Here is a 14,220-nt window from a genome sequence, read left to right on the forward strand (position 1 = left end):
CAATAATATTGAATAAAATATAATGTTGAATATTTTGAGTAAGCTGGTACTTCTTGAAAACTTAGAGAACTACAATAAACTTCTTTGTTTTGATTCTGGGAACAAAGCAATTTTTCCACTATGTGTATCCAAAAAATGGAACATAAGTCTACTTTTATGGGGTTAAATTTGTAACATGAAACTTGATGATGGCTACTGTGTTTTCAGTACTGTTAGATTACACAGTCCCTAAAATAAACTTTGTATTTATTTTAGATGGGTCAGTGGATGCAGAACGCAGTATTGTCACAGACTTAGTCAGCCAAATGGATCCCCAAGGAAAAAGGACAATATTTGTGTTGACTAAGGTTGATCTTGCAGAGAAAAATGTGGCCAGTCCAAACAGGGTGAGTCCAAAGAGGTGAAACTCTTTTTCTCATATTGTGCTGGCTGAAGTCACACATATAAAATAGTCATGATGCTGGCAGAGATATTGGACCTTACTTGCCTGTTCTAGATGGGTTTGAGTGCTTATTCTGTATTGAGTTGATGATTTTTTTGGTAGTTATTGTTTTAATCTCTCTCAGGCCTTGCTTTTAGTGATCAGCTATGGGACTTCAGTCTCAGCTTGTTGTAATACTGATTCCTTTCATGAAGGTGACCTGAGCAAGTTCCATTTCCCAGAAAGGCTAAGGAAATTCTGATATAGGCATTTTTGTTGTGTTTTGTGTTCTGCTGTGTTAGGCCTTTTTTGATTTATGCCTTTATTTTTTTAAATTGTTTTGTTTTCAATCTCAGTAGAACTCATATCCCATGACAAACTGCTTCCTGCTGTAGTCTATGCACAGCTATGACTAGATCTGGCCTTAAAACTGTGGAATATCTCTGTGCAAAGTAATTGATGGTTTTTTTTTTTTTAAATCCTTTATTTTCATAGATCCAGCAAATCATTGAAGGCAAACTATTCCCAATGAAAGCTTTGGGTTATTTTGCAGTTGTTACTGGAAAAGGTAAAGAGAGCTCTAGCTCTGCTTATTTTGTTCTTGGTAGCCCAGAAAGCTATCTGAATGGAACTGTTGCAGCACTCTTTTCTTTTTGCAGGAAACAGCAGTGAAAGCATTGAATCCATTAAAGAATATGAAGAGGAATTTTTTCAGAATTCAAAGCTTTTAAAGTATGTTGCTATTTAATCCTTTCTGTTAAAATGAGCTTGTGTCGGTAAATGCTAGCATCAAATTTTCTCATGGAATTTAAAAGGATTGCAATGTAGAAACACTAATTGAGATTTAATATGCTTAAATTAAGTATCATGTTGAGGAGACCAATTTATCTTGGTTTCCTAATGCTTGCTGTAAGTCAGTGGAGACAGACAGGCATCTTCAGGCAGCAGCTGATTCCAGTGCAGTTCTGGGCCACTCTTCCAGGGTTTGTGTGTCTCTCCATCAGCCCTACAAGAACTAAGTTTCAGCCTGTCTAAGCACTTAGAGCTGAGAGGAGTAAATCCAGCCCAAAAGTGAGTGTTAGTGCCTGTAAATGTCAGTTGTCTTGGTGTGACCATGTAGTATTCAAAGAGTTAGTTTGTGTGTTCTGAGGGAGGCTCACTGAGTGGAGTTTTGATTTCACAGGCTGAGTGTTCTTCAGGAAAGTACAGTACATGATCTTTGGGACTGTGGTACCTGCACTGCAACCTCTAGAATAAAAACTTACTTAGGGTGGGGCTTTTTGTTTCTATGTTTTTTTGGGACTTTTTCTCCTTGCTTTGGTGATGATCTACACTGAGTATTTTAGAGGAAGAGACTGGAATTTGGGTTAGGTGCACAGTTACATGTTATTTTCTGCTCTGAGAAGCAAAGTTTATTCTAGAGAGCAGAAAATGGGGGCCTGAAAGCTTGGATATGCAGAGAACTTCCTCTGGCTGTCCTTCTTTACAGGACAAGTATGCTGAAAGCACATCAGGTAACAACCAAGAACTTAAGTCTTGCTGTGTCAGACTGCTTTTGGAAAATGGTGAGAGAGTCTGTGGAGCAGCAGGCAGATGCTTTTAAAGGTAAACATGTTTTGAAAAAAAAGGAACTAGCAACTTGTTATCAAACAATTATTTCTTCCATATGCGTGTAATGTTTTACCAGCATGCTTGGGCAATTGTTTTTCATACATTTTTTATTATCAGCATTTCCCATTAATTGGTAATTGCCCCAGGTAATTTCTGGAAAAAAACTAAAAATGTAATTTATGTTGCAAAGTACTACTTGCTCTAAAAATCAAAGGAGTAAAAAAGTATGAAGAACAAAAATCAAGTTGGGTTGTTTTTTTTTTGTGAGCAAAATACAGTTCTTCCACTGGATTAAGATGTTTAAAATGGCTTCTATATAAAAGTACCATCTGGTCAGCCAGGGCAGGGCTGATGTGTGCAGAGCTGGAAGCTGAATGACTCCTCTGTGCTTTTTTAATGCATGAATTCTGCAATTTGTAGACAGAGTATCTTGGCATAGACAGAAAAACTTTCTGCTCATTTGCAGACACACTTAAAGTTCCTGGAGAGTTTTTCATAAGCAACATTTGTAGCAATTTTAAGACCTGCTGAACTTCTAAGGTTGTCATGAAGTGCTCATAGACAAGTAAAAGAACAAGGCCCTGTTTCTGGTTTTTGCAGCCACACGTTTCAATCTGGAGACAGAATGGAAGAACAATTACCCCCGGCTGCGAGAGCTTGACAGGGTAAATTACACTGCTGCTATTACTGTGTGCTGCTAAGGGTTGAAGACTGTGAATCTAAATTTAAGCCTTTTAATTTCATTTGTAAAGGTTTCTTAAAGTTAACAAAGTACTGACATTTCAAAATGTTAGGACAGGGTAAATTATTGTAGGGGAAGGAAATACTGTTCTTCAGAATTGTGATGCTTCAGCATTTAAGTCCTTCACTCTTCTAGTATACAATTACCTGACTTAACTTGCCCCAGGGATAGGTCAGTGTTTCTTTGTGATCATGACAGAACTGGCAAAGAGAAGTTACATTCTCTGGTCTATCAGACTGAGTAACAAAACAGTTGGGATCTCATTTTGTAATTCTTTTATAGAGAACCTGAATATTGAAATGCCATGCCTGGGCAAAGGCATGCAAGACTTGGGAGGGAAGATGTGTGGTAAACCAGGGTGCCTGATGATATGCATACACATTGTTCAGAACATGACCAGGAGGCATCATTTGATGCTTAAAGGCCTTAAGGAAAAGGTCTTGAATTTTTTTACCTTTTGTATGGAGACATGATCAAACTACACATAATCGTATTATTTCCTTTTGCACAGAATGAACTGTTTGAGAAAGCAAAGAATGAGATTCTTGATGAAGTCATAAGTTTGACTCAGGTCACCCCAAAGCACTGGTACAGTAATTCTGGTTTTTTTTTTCCCCTACAATTTACTAGAAGTTTGCCTTTACAATAGAGTTCTAGAAAACAACATTATCAATTATGAGTAAGAAACTGTTTTTCTTGGACAATGTTTTGTGTTCCTATGATCTGTAATGTTGTTTTCCGTGTTCCTAACAAATTGAATGCACACCTATTAGTCACTTGTGTACTGGAAACCATCACATGTGTTACAACTCTCATTTTAGGGAGGAGATGCTTGAGAAAACTTTATGGGAAAGGGTATCTACTCATGTGATTGAGAACATATACCTGCCAGCAGCACAGACTGCAAACTCAGGGACATTTAACACCACTGTGGACATCAAACTGAAGCAGTGGACTGACAAGCAACTGCCTAATAAAGCAGTAGAGGTGAGAATTTAGTTATTTAAATTTAAAAATCAAATTAAAACTTAATTAAAATGTAAAATGAAAGCATAACTCCAGAGAAGTAAGATGATGTTTGAATGGCTGAACTGCAGTTCTTTTAACTAGCTAACATGTCAAAAAAGGCTGGCAAGATCTTGCTGTCCCAGAACCATTCAGAGCAAAAACATTGTATTTTGCTCTTCTGGTGAATTTTGTCTATTAAAGAAAAAAACCTGAACCTATTTTTGCAAGGTTAACAAACCCCTCAAGTAGTTGTATTCACATTTAATAGATTTATGCAAGTTTAACAGAATTCTGCTTGCTACAATACAGTGAAGCAAAGTTTAATGTTGCTTTTATTAGCAGTGGATAAGGCAGCAAAGGAAAAGTCAGTGATTTATGTTTGTGTGGTTTTTTTTGGAAAGTCTCCAGATTTTCATACTTGAAAGAATTGTAGTAAATGTGCCTTTATCAGCTGGTGTATGGTGTAATGATCCATTTCAGGAGAAAATGTTTGCTAACTTTCCAGGTGGCATGGGAGACTTTGCAAGAAGAATTTTCCCGCTTCATGACAGAAAAGAAAGGAAAAGAGCATGATGATATCTTTGATAAACTGAAGCAAGCTGTCAAAGAAGAAACTATTAAGAGGCATAAATGGAATGAGAGAGCGGAGGATAGCCTGGTATAATGTAGTGGGCTTTTTGCCTTGAAATGTTTTTATTAGAGTTGAATAATCAGTATTTTTGCATTCTTACGCTGTAATCATAGAATGATTATTTTTGTGTCCATCTCACCTTTTCTATATGATGTTTTAATTCAGTGTTCCCCATTTCATTATTATATTTTATTAGTTATTGCCCTAAATTAGTTATTACCCTAAATAGTATCTAATAAAACTGTTTTGGTTCGTTCATGAATGTCCTCCATAATCCACTGGCTGCACTAGGGCAGCCTGGTGAGAATTGTTTGGCATCAGCTTATTTGTTCTGTTCAGTGTAGCCCTATAAAATAACATAATTTCATTTCCATCTTTATAGATTCTGTAATCCAGATGGATTTCATATCTTTTGCTTTATTTTTCCATTATTTATGCAGGCTGTAGAAAAGAATCAGAGGCACACAAAAATAATTTTGGCAGTGCCTTGAAAGGTGCATCTTGAATCTCTTGTGTGTGCCCGATAGAATCTGTTTTATCAGCCATTAAAAATGAAAAGAATACTAGAAATGGGTTGCTAACTAAATCCTGAATGAGTGATTGCTGTGTGCTGAAGTGACATTGTGCATTGCAGCGGGTGATCCAGCACAATGCCTTAGAAGATCGGTCCATATCTGACAAGCAGCAGTGGGATGCAGCCATTCATTTCATGGAAGAGACGCTCCAGAGTCGGCTCAAAGACAGTGAGTGGTGTCATGTATTCCACTCTTCTTCCCCTTTTAATCTGAGCCAGTCTTGAGCTAGCTCACTTCACTGAAGGGCAGCCTTCATATCACCCAACTGACACAGTGGTGACTGCTTGCAGTGGTACTGATACTGAAATATTTAGCAAAATGCAGCCTGAAAACTCTCATGCTCTTGCTCTTAAAATGAGGCAACTGAATAAGAAGCAGTAGATATCTGTAAAGTCAAAAAATGGTCTAAATGCACATGTAATAGGACAGGATAAATTCAGGGAAAATAGTTGGTCTGTTTATGGTTTCTAACATAATCAGTTTTGATGCAAGTTGCAGCCAAGATAAGATTTGAGGATTTTTTAGCGCATGATTTGGAACGAGGAGGGTGATCTCAGTAGAGGGTTGTTGTGTTTTTTATATACTTCTTGACTATCTACTGGTTGGAAGTAATTTTTAAATTTTAGTAAAATACATCAACCATTGCTTGAAGTAAAATACACCTGACTTAACTCAGTGTGGGCTGTTTTATGTTCTTCAACATTAAATGTTCATTCTTGTTCACATACCTAATTTTGAAAGTTTAAATTTGGCTGGTTGCATATATTATGTTTGATACTTAACATCATACCTCCTTTTTCAGCTGAATCTGTTATTGAAGATATGGTGGGTCCAGACTGGAAAAAAAGATGGTTACACTGGGTAGGCCGCACCAAAGAACAGGTAATAGTAAAAAAAAATAAAGAATTTACAGTTCACTACCTTTAGAAAACTTTGATTATTACTCAATAAATTTTCAAAACTACCAATTCTCTTCACACTATTTAGATGGCTACAAAAAAACCTCACTTGTCATTGTTTTAAATAGCATGGAGAATTTAGTATACATTTCCATGCTCCATCTACAGAGTGACTTGTAAACTGTTTTCCTTTTTTCAGCTGAATTACATCTTTGCTATTATGCCATTGACCTGTGTATTGAAGTTCTTGCAGTAGAAAGAAAGCAATGTAAGCAGGTGGAAACTGGGCTATTCTCTTCTATACTTTTTATGCCTGCCTTCTAAACAGAAGTCACATGCAGTTTCCTGTCATGCTCTACTTGGATTTAATTAGTATGTGATAGCATTATCATTTGCATTGTAATCACAGTTGTACCTTCTGATAGGCCCTATTCATCATAGGATCTCCTCTCATTTGCTCATAGCTTTTGGAAATTTCCTTTGAATTTTAATTGCACCTTTGGTTCAATGACCAGAGATGATAGGCTTTTTATATTACTTTTCCTAGGTGTTTCTCAGTCTTATTCATACATTAAAGAAGTAAGCAGAATTTAAAAGGATAGACTAGGAAGTAATTGTTTTGCAGAAAAGAGTTTTACAGCTAGCTATATGCAGCCAGCTATTGGAGCATGGTAGTGACTTCAGCCTATATTAGTTGACTCTTATGAGCAGCAGCTTAAAGGTATGAACCTGTGGAGAGTTCCTGCTAGCTAATAGTCAAAAATTACAGTTTTAATCAGTGTCACAAGTGACATATGAATGTGAAACCCTGCTAGCAGATATTCATCTAGGGGAAAGGGGGCTAACACCAATGATTTTTTCCCACCCTTCTGTTCTTGTTCTGCATTTCTGTATACAATGAAAAGGGGAAAATTAAATTGACAGTGAATTATCCATTAAAAATGCTATATTTGATGTATCTTTGCACAAATTCATTTTGAAGTAACTTAAAAGTAATAGTTAACAGTGTCAGAGGTTTTTTCTGCCTTGGCTTGTTTAGCAGATAGAGTGTTTATTGGGGAGGTGCTGATGATCTCTGTGTCGCTAATAATAAATTCCAACTAATCATTCCTATCCTAGAATATTCGTAATGAAACAAAAAATGAACTTGAGAAATTAATCAAGTGCAATGAGGATCATCCAGCTTATCTGGCAAATGATGAAGTAACGACTGTCAGAAAGAATCTGGAAGCAAGAGGAGTAGCAGTGGATCCATGTCTGGTGAGATGCAGAATTGTAACAAGACACATGGAAGCCCCCTGTGAACATTTGAATGTTTTCTAGATGCCAAAGAAAAGATTTCATCTGAATACTGAGTTTGTAATGCAGATGTTTCCAAACAAATCACTGAGTGACTGCTTGCACGCAATTCACACACTTGTGTTGGCTGGCAGACAAAGGCTGTGCAGCACTTTGGAATCTGTCCCTTTAGACTGGAATCAGAATCTGCTGAACAGACTTTCTTGCCTACATTGTAACAAAACTTGTTAGAAATTATTGTTCAGATGTAATCAAGGCCTTTGTGAGCAAGTTACAGTAAAAACATACTGTGTATCCTACAGCTTTCAGTGTGGTTGTATGTGAAGTTCAGAGTTCATTGGTACAATGAAAAGAGAGAATTTTTTTAAAAAAATACTTAGAAAAAGGCAGGATTCTTTTAGAGTGTCCTGAGGGATTGTATTGTACATCTGAAATGTTCTGGAAAATTACATATCTCATTGCAGTGAAAGGCCCTGAAGGGTAATTAGACCTCTTGTCTCATTAAATGTGAGATTTTAAATAAATGAGAATTGAGACATTAATAAGTAATAGATGTAGATTTTCTATAGCAGTGATTTATTTTCTGCAATAACTTTGGCTACCTTTGCACCATTAATACATGCACTTCTTCTAGGAAGAAGAGTTGTAATATCTGCTGCTTTTTTCCTATACAGCACTTAGCATTTTTTATAAAGGTCATAGTAGTGATCCACATCTTCTACATGAGGAGGCTGAGTGGAAACTGAGTTTTATCTAGCTAAGCAACTGATTTTCTTAATTATGTTTTATGGGTTTTCCAGAGAGGCATCTTGATACACATGTTTAATTTTGAAGAATTGAAACATAATAAACCTAATCAAGAAAAGTTATAAATGTTTGTTTACATAAGACCCATTAAATATTTCTCTAAGCTTTAATCTGGCTTAATTGGTAAATTAATGGGTACAACTCAAAAATGTGTTCTCAGTGTGAATGTAAAGAATGTTTTCTAGTATATAATTTAACAGGTTTTGGCCACAAACTGTATTTTTAAGCATTCAGTTATGTTCATGGAAGAGTAGGTTTTTAAATTGACAAGTCATCTGTAGTGTTTGCCAAGTGTAACTAACACATTAATCATATCCCAGTTGCAGACAAATTGCTGGGAAATATTTGGATGCATGTTACATGATAGGAACAGTGGAATTTGGAGTTACATTTTAAAATTCAATGCAATCATTAATCTAAGCACGATAGTGAGTGTATGTATTTATTTATTTAGTCAAATTTAAATACTCTTTTCCTAGATTAAAGACACATGGCACCAAATTTATAGAAGATACTTCCTGAAGTCTGCTTTGAGCCACTGCAATCTATGTCGAAGAGGCTTCTATTATTATCAGAGGCATTTTGTGGACTCAGAGGTAAATTAAAGAACAGATGTTCTTCATCTATACTGGTGTTTTGCCTTAATATTTCTATTTTAGCTGAAAAAAGAATCTAAAAGTACTTTAAAGTAGCCTGACCAGGTAGCTGGTGATCTCAGATACATTTTACATGAGGCTTGTAATGGACAAAATGCCATCCTGGTGGTAATTATGTAAAATGACCACTAGGTATCAGCCATGACCTAAACATCTGTTTCTAATCCTTGTGTATTGAAAATGCACTGTTAAAACCAGTAGTGTACAGCTGTTGATATGTTTTTGATAGCCATTTCTCCTGCTTTCCCATTGATAGTTATTTGCTTCACTTATACAAAAAAATTTAGAAAACATCCCTATGGATTTATAGGAAAACTATGGTCAGTAAATGTTTATCGTTAATGCTTGGAACCATGTGTGATCAATGGGGAAAAAAATGAACAGCTATGAAGTTTCCAAACAGGTCTTTATAAATAACTTTTCCAGTTTTGTGAACCCGAGCTTGTGCAAGAAATGACAGTATGGATCAAATCACTCAAAGAATACAGTATTTTCTTACCATTATCTTTTAAATCAAAGAGAAACTGCTGGAAAGATAGAGGTCCTCACTTTTTCTCTTACTAAGCCATGAAGCCAAAAATATTTGTTACTTTAGAAATACCTTTGCCTGTAAGAGATAAGAGAGAAGGTATGGAGACCTACCTTTTCATGACACTTAAACCTGCTATTCATGTTCCTGTCTTTTTTAAGGTGCCCTAATGTGAACTTAATGCTCCCTCCTGCTGTCCTTGCAGGTGTAGAAACTGTCTCTTCTGTTGTTAACAAATGCAGCTCTTGGCCCAGCCCTGTCTTCAGAAGCATTTGTCATGCAGGGAGGCACAGCCTGGAGCTCAGCTGTTGTCTCTCAGTGAATTTGCTACCAGCAGTGGTGTTCCAGTGAGCATCAGGTTACACTGCCCAGCCTGCATAAAGTGTGTGCAAATTGTTTTTCCATGGTTTCCCATGATACAGCTCTTTCTGTTGAAAATAGCAGACATGAACGTGATGCAGTGCATTAAGGCTGATGTGGTTCCTGTGAAGTATTTTTGATGTGTTTCCTTGTTACCTACACCAGTAATTCTGAGGGATTTTTGTGCAAGGCCTGGATATATATACATGAGGTTACAGTTGCTGCTAAAAGTGTCAAGGGATTCTTGTGTGTGTAGGATGTTCAGTGGACACCAGGGGTTGACCCCACAGGTTCTGTCGTTGCAGCTCGAATGTAATGACATCGTGCTCTTCTGGCGGATACAGCGAATGCTGGCCATCACAGCAAACACCCTGAGGCAGCAGCTCACCAACACTGAAGGTAAGGCTCACTCACTGGAAGGGCTTGAGACAAAAAATTATCTCTTTCTAAAAAAGTCATCCAATTATAATTTTGCTTAGAGGGGAAATACCCTTTGAAATTTAAAAATATTTCTCAAAGAATTTCCATTCTTAATGGCCCAAAGAAGGGGCTTTCAGAAGTTTGCCTTTTCTCCTATCAGGTTAAGAAGTATGGTAACATATATTGTATCTCTAACAGATTTTCCCAAAATCCTGTCCTTAGGTCTTTGGAGTTGCAAAAGTGTTGCCTTTCACTTTTTTTTTTTGGTTGCTTTGTTCTTTTGGTTTTTTACAGTGAGGCGCTTGGAGAAGAATGTAAAGGAAGTGCTTGAAGATTTTGCTGAAGACAATGAAAAGAAGGTGATGCTCCTAACTGGCAAGAGAGTCCAGCTTGCAGAAGATCTCAGTAAGTACACACTCTACAGTGTTTTGGAATAAGCTTGAAATGAAGTAAATTTATCACTGTTCTTGAGAATATTCAGTGTGATGTGGGTTGTTAATGTGTTGGCATTTATTTAATATTATACAGATTTTTCCTAAATATGGTCAGATCTTACTGATTCTAAGGTGAACATAGGTAGTATAGTGAGATAATATAATTTACACTAGATGTAACTTCACTTATATAAATATATTGAAAAAGAGTGGTTAAAACAGAGTAATATTTAAAGGGAGATTCCCCTTCCAGAGGGATTACAGTAGTTTAATGCTCTGGGTAACTCAAAAAGTGCTCAAAAACCATTAGTGTTTTATGATTAATATAATAAAATTTTAAACAGTGAAAGTTTTTAAGGTGACAGTCCAGGCTGAGGTTGTCTCCTGTTGTCTGCCTGCACATCCAGTAGAGTTTAGACTGACTTGTCTTGCACACACACACCATTGTTTTTTTGGCAGCATTGTGCCATTCTGTGAGACTTCCACTTAAACCCCAGCTGTGCACCTGGTCTGGGAGTGGAAAAACAGTGCTGTGCAAAAGGGAAAAGAAAAAAAACCCTAGTGTTAAATGAAGTTCCTGTAGTTACATAAATACCTGCATGTTCACATCACAGGTGACCATTCTTCTTAGATATCTATTTTGTGTTTGATGTAGAAACTAATTTTTGTCTTAAAATATGACTTGGGATATTTAATTCAGAATACATTAATATTGTGATCGGTGTTTGTCTTTCAATTAGCAAAGTAATTAGGAAAGTTCTTATATCCAGTGTTCAGTAGGACAGAGAAGTCTGCAATAGCTGTTGGTTACCTAAGTATGAAGCATATTTTTCATATTTTACAACCAAAATGTAATATAAAGTAAATGTTTTGATTAAAATAAACTCAAAATCTAAGTATTTCTTTTTAATATTGTTGGTTTGGCCACACTGAAAATACTTATTGGAAGTATTGTTACTGAAATCCCAGTGAATTGTGTTTGTTTTCCTTTAGAAAACATAATATTTTGGAATTGTGAATAGGAGTTTTGGTGATCTAGGGCAAATTGCCTAGGTTTTCTTGACTGATCTCTGAAACAGGTGCTATGAGTGTAAAATTTTCATGATAGGTACATAATTTTTCCAAACATCCTGTGTGGCTTTTGAAATCCTGTATCAACCTTTATGTAAACAGTCTTTTAGAGTAGGTAGAATATGTTTTACAGTGTAAGAGGTTCTCCTCCTCTTTATACATGTTGAGGTAAAACGAATGGTAGCTACATAGTAGGAGACTTTTTGAAGGAAAAAATGGAGGAAGTTCTCTATTTCAAGCAGTGCTCCTTGCTTTATTGCTTTGATGCTGGAAGCTGAATTTTTGGGCTTTTTCCTGCACAAACACTGGTATAGAGGGAACCTTGGTGGTTTTGATTTATCCTCAGGTATTCAGTGTTTTAAAACAACATTTAAAAACCCTAACATGCCCATGATGTTTAAATTAACATGTCTTTATTTTGCACTGAAATTGACTTAGAATTTTGTATTGTCAACTTTGCTTTTCCCCAGCCTCAGTAATAGGCTCCCATTTCAAAGCAGTGGCAGCTGAGGTCATTATTTTGTAAACTAAGACTAGACCTGTAGGAGCAGCCTGTGTGTGTTCATAACCTGAGGTGTCAGTGCCCTGGTATAAATGCTTGAAGTGTGTAGTTTGCATTTCATAAATTACTGTGTAGCAAAAACATGTCACTGCACTGTATTTCTTTAAATTCAGGAGGTCACAGATCTCCACACATTATTCTAAAGAAATAATTGTTACTCATTACAAAACAATGTATGATGACATGTTCTGCTTTATTGTACCTGTGGGAAGATTTTAAAACTTCCACTGCTTAACTCTGTACTCAGATCAGCTGTGTTCTTTCTGCATGCTTTTATTGCTAAGTGATTTTTATGGGAATATGACTGGAAAGGGGGGATTCTTTGCATCTCCCTTGGTGAATAGAATGCTTTTCTAAGATGCAGAGGATTTTTTTTATACCCCTGAGATAGATTTGAACTCTCAGATGGCTGTAATTTCATTCTAGTAGCACTTTAGTAAAGTTCAGGACTCTCCTAAAGGAAAAAATCCTGACTCTTGTCACACACTTTCATAAAGTATAGTGGTATTTTAATTAGGAAGGGCAGTGATCTCCTGAGCCACAAAGTGCAGTCTCTCTATTCCATGCAGCTGTGTTTATATAACCCAACTGATTCGAATATCTGGAGCTCTGTCTTCAAACCAGTTACTTGTTGGGGCTCTCTATTGACACTGAAAACATGTTCCAGGATGTCATTCTTCTGGTGGTTACAAATAGACTTCTAATTTCCAGTCAAAATTTGTAAATATGGGGCTGGGATTCACTTCCTGATTAGAAACTCTACTTGCAAATGTAAATTATTTATATACCTGAGGTTGGGATGACTTCTCTTGATGCTGATTATATGGGAACACTGTTTCACTGCTGTTTTATCAGTCTTTAGTGCTGAAGCACTGAAAGTGTTTTATTGTTTATTCAGGATACTGGTTAATGGCTATTACTCACATGGGTGACCGAGTCTCGTGATGAGAGCTCACATAGGACTCAAAACTTACTTGAGCAGGTTTTGTTGTCTGTGTTCTACAACCTTGAATGGTACTTTTGTCCTATATAAGAATATTCCTTATATGACATTTATGCCCTGAATCTTGCTGCTTCTCACTGTTAATATCTCAAGTTTTATTCCAGGTATTTTAAAAAGTGTAAACAGATCTTTGAACAAATTATTAATTTTTTTAGTATACTGAAGGATGCTTTTCTTCAAAACATGCTTTAAATGTAACATAAATATACTCCTTAACATAAGTATGATCATGATACTTGTACCAGTGAATGGTTACTGAGTTTATGGAAATAAAGAAACCCTAGAATTAGGATCCTTTGGGAAGAAAGGATCATGAGGTGCAAAAAGGGGCAGAGGAAAGTATGAACAGCTGAATTGGGAAAAATGAATTCAAAAATGTCCTAAAATGCAATCACTCTATAAGAATGCTTGCACTGAAAGATACACCTGTGGTTGATGTGTCCCAGAGTCCTGACCCTGGCAGTGAGCAGCCGTGGGAACAGCGTAAGCACACAGTAGTTCTTGCCTGTTGTGCTCTCACAGCAGCCCAGTCTGTGGTTCCAAGATTTCCTAATCCTAAGGTAATATCTTTGTGATTAATAGGCATTCATGGAGGGGTTTTTTTTCCTCCTGTGAATTTCTCTAATTGCTTTTTGAACTCATGTAAACTTTGGCATCTGCAACATCCTGTGGCAATTAGTTCCAGGGTTCAACTACACATTGTGAGAAAAAGTACTTCCTTTTGTTTGTTTCTGAGCCACCTGCCAGTTTCATTTGGTTCTCCTTAATTCTTGCACTGTGAAAAACATTCAGTAATCTTTTTCTTTTCATATTTTTGCCATTCATGACTTCACAGACGTGTATGCTACCTGCACTTGATGTTCTTTTCTCTGACTTGAAAAGTTCTCATGGTGTAGCTGCTCTTTGCATGGATATTTTTTCCTGGTTTCAATCAGCCTTGCCACTCTTCTCCTCTTTCTTAGCTGCACTAAACCCTTTTTGAGGTGAAAGAGCAGACCTTGCACAAAATATTTGGAATGTATCTACATTATGGATTTATACACCTGTGTTATGATGCTTTCTGGGTTTTATTCTGGTCTTTTTACAGTAATTCCTTGTAGTCTGTTTCCTCTTCTGCAAGTTACTGAACAGTGAGATGATGTTGCAGTGATCTATCTGCTACAACTCCCAAGTTCTTGTGTGAAAAGTAATG

General features: G+C 36.5%; 1 protein-coding gene across 4 annotated transcripts in view; it reads left to right on the forward strand.

Moving 5' to 3' along the window:
* The window catches only part of OPA1 (OPA1 mitochondrial dynamin like GTPase), a 49,381-nt gene that overhangs the window by 20,075 nt on the left and 15,086 nt on the right, over positions 1 to 14,220 (forward strand). For all 4 annotated transcript variants that reach the window (XM_059478869.1, XM_059478871.1, XM_059478870.1 and 1 more), the window contains 14 exons: positions 256 to 386; positions 917 to 989; positions 1,081 to 1,153; positions 1,911 to 2,026; positions 2,633 to 2,697; positions 3,286 to 3,362; positions 3,596 to 3,761; positions 4,288 to 4,440; positions 5,048 to 5,156; positions 5,791 to 5,870; positions 7,007 to 7,147; positions 8,473 to 8,589; positions 9,844 to 9,937; positions 10,253 to 10,363. In XM_059478869.1, the coding sequence (XP_059334852.1) occupies positions 256 to 386; positions 917 to 989; positions 1,081 to 1,153; positions 1,911 to 2,026; positions 2,633 to 2,697; positions 3,286 to 3,362; positions 3,596 to 3,761; positions 4,288 to 4,440; positions 5,048 to 5,156; positions 5,791 to 5,870; positions 7,007 to 7,147; positions 8,473 to 8,589; positions 9,844 to 9,937; positions 10,253 to 10,363 (1,506 nt within the window). The remainder of the gene's footprint in view (positions 1 to 255; positions 387 to 916; positions 990 to 1,080; positions 1,154 to 1,910; positions 2,027 to 2,632; positions 2,698 to 3,285; positions 3,363 to 3,595; positions 3,762 to 4,287; positions 4,441 to 5,047; positions 5,157 to 5,790; positions 5,871 to 7,006; positions 7,148 to 8,472; positions 8,590 to 9,843; positions 9,938 to 10,252; positions 10,364 to 14,220) is intronic.

This window comes from Ammospiza nelsoni, chromosome 10 (assembly GCF_027579445.1).
Source record: "Ammospiza nelsoni isolate bAmmNel1 chromosome 10, bAmmNel1.pri, whole genome shotgun sequence".
Taxonomy (NCBI): Eukaryota; Metazoa; Chordata; class Aves; order Passeriformes; family Passerellidae; genus Ammospiza; species Ammospiza nelsoni.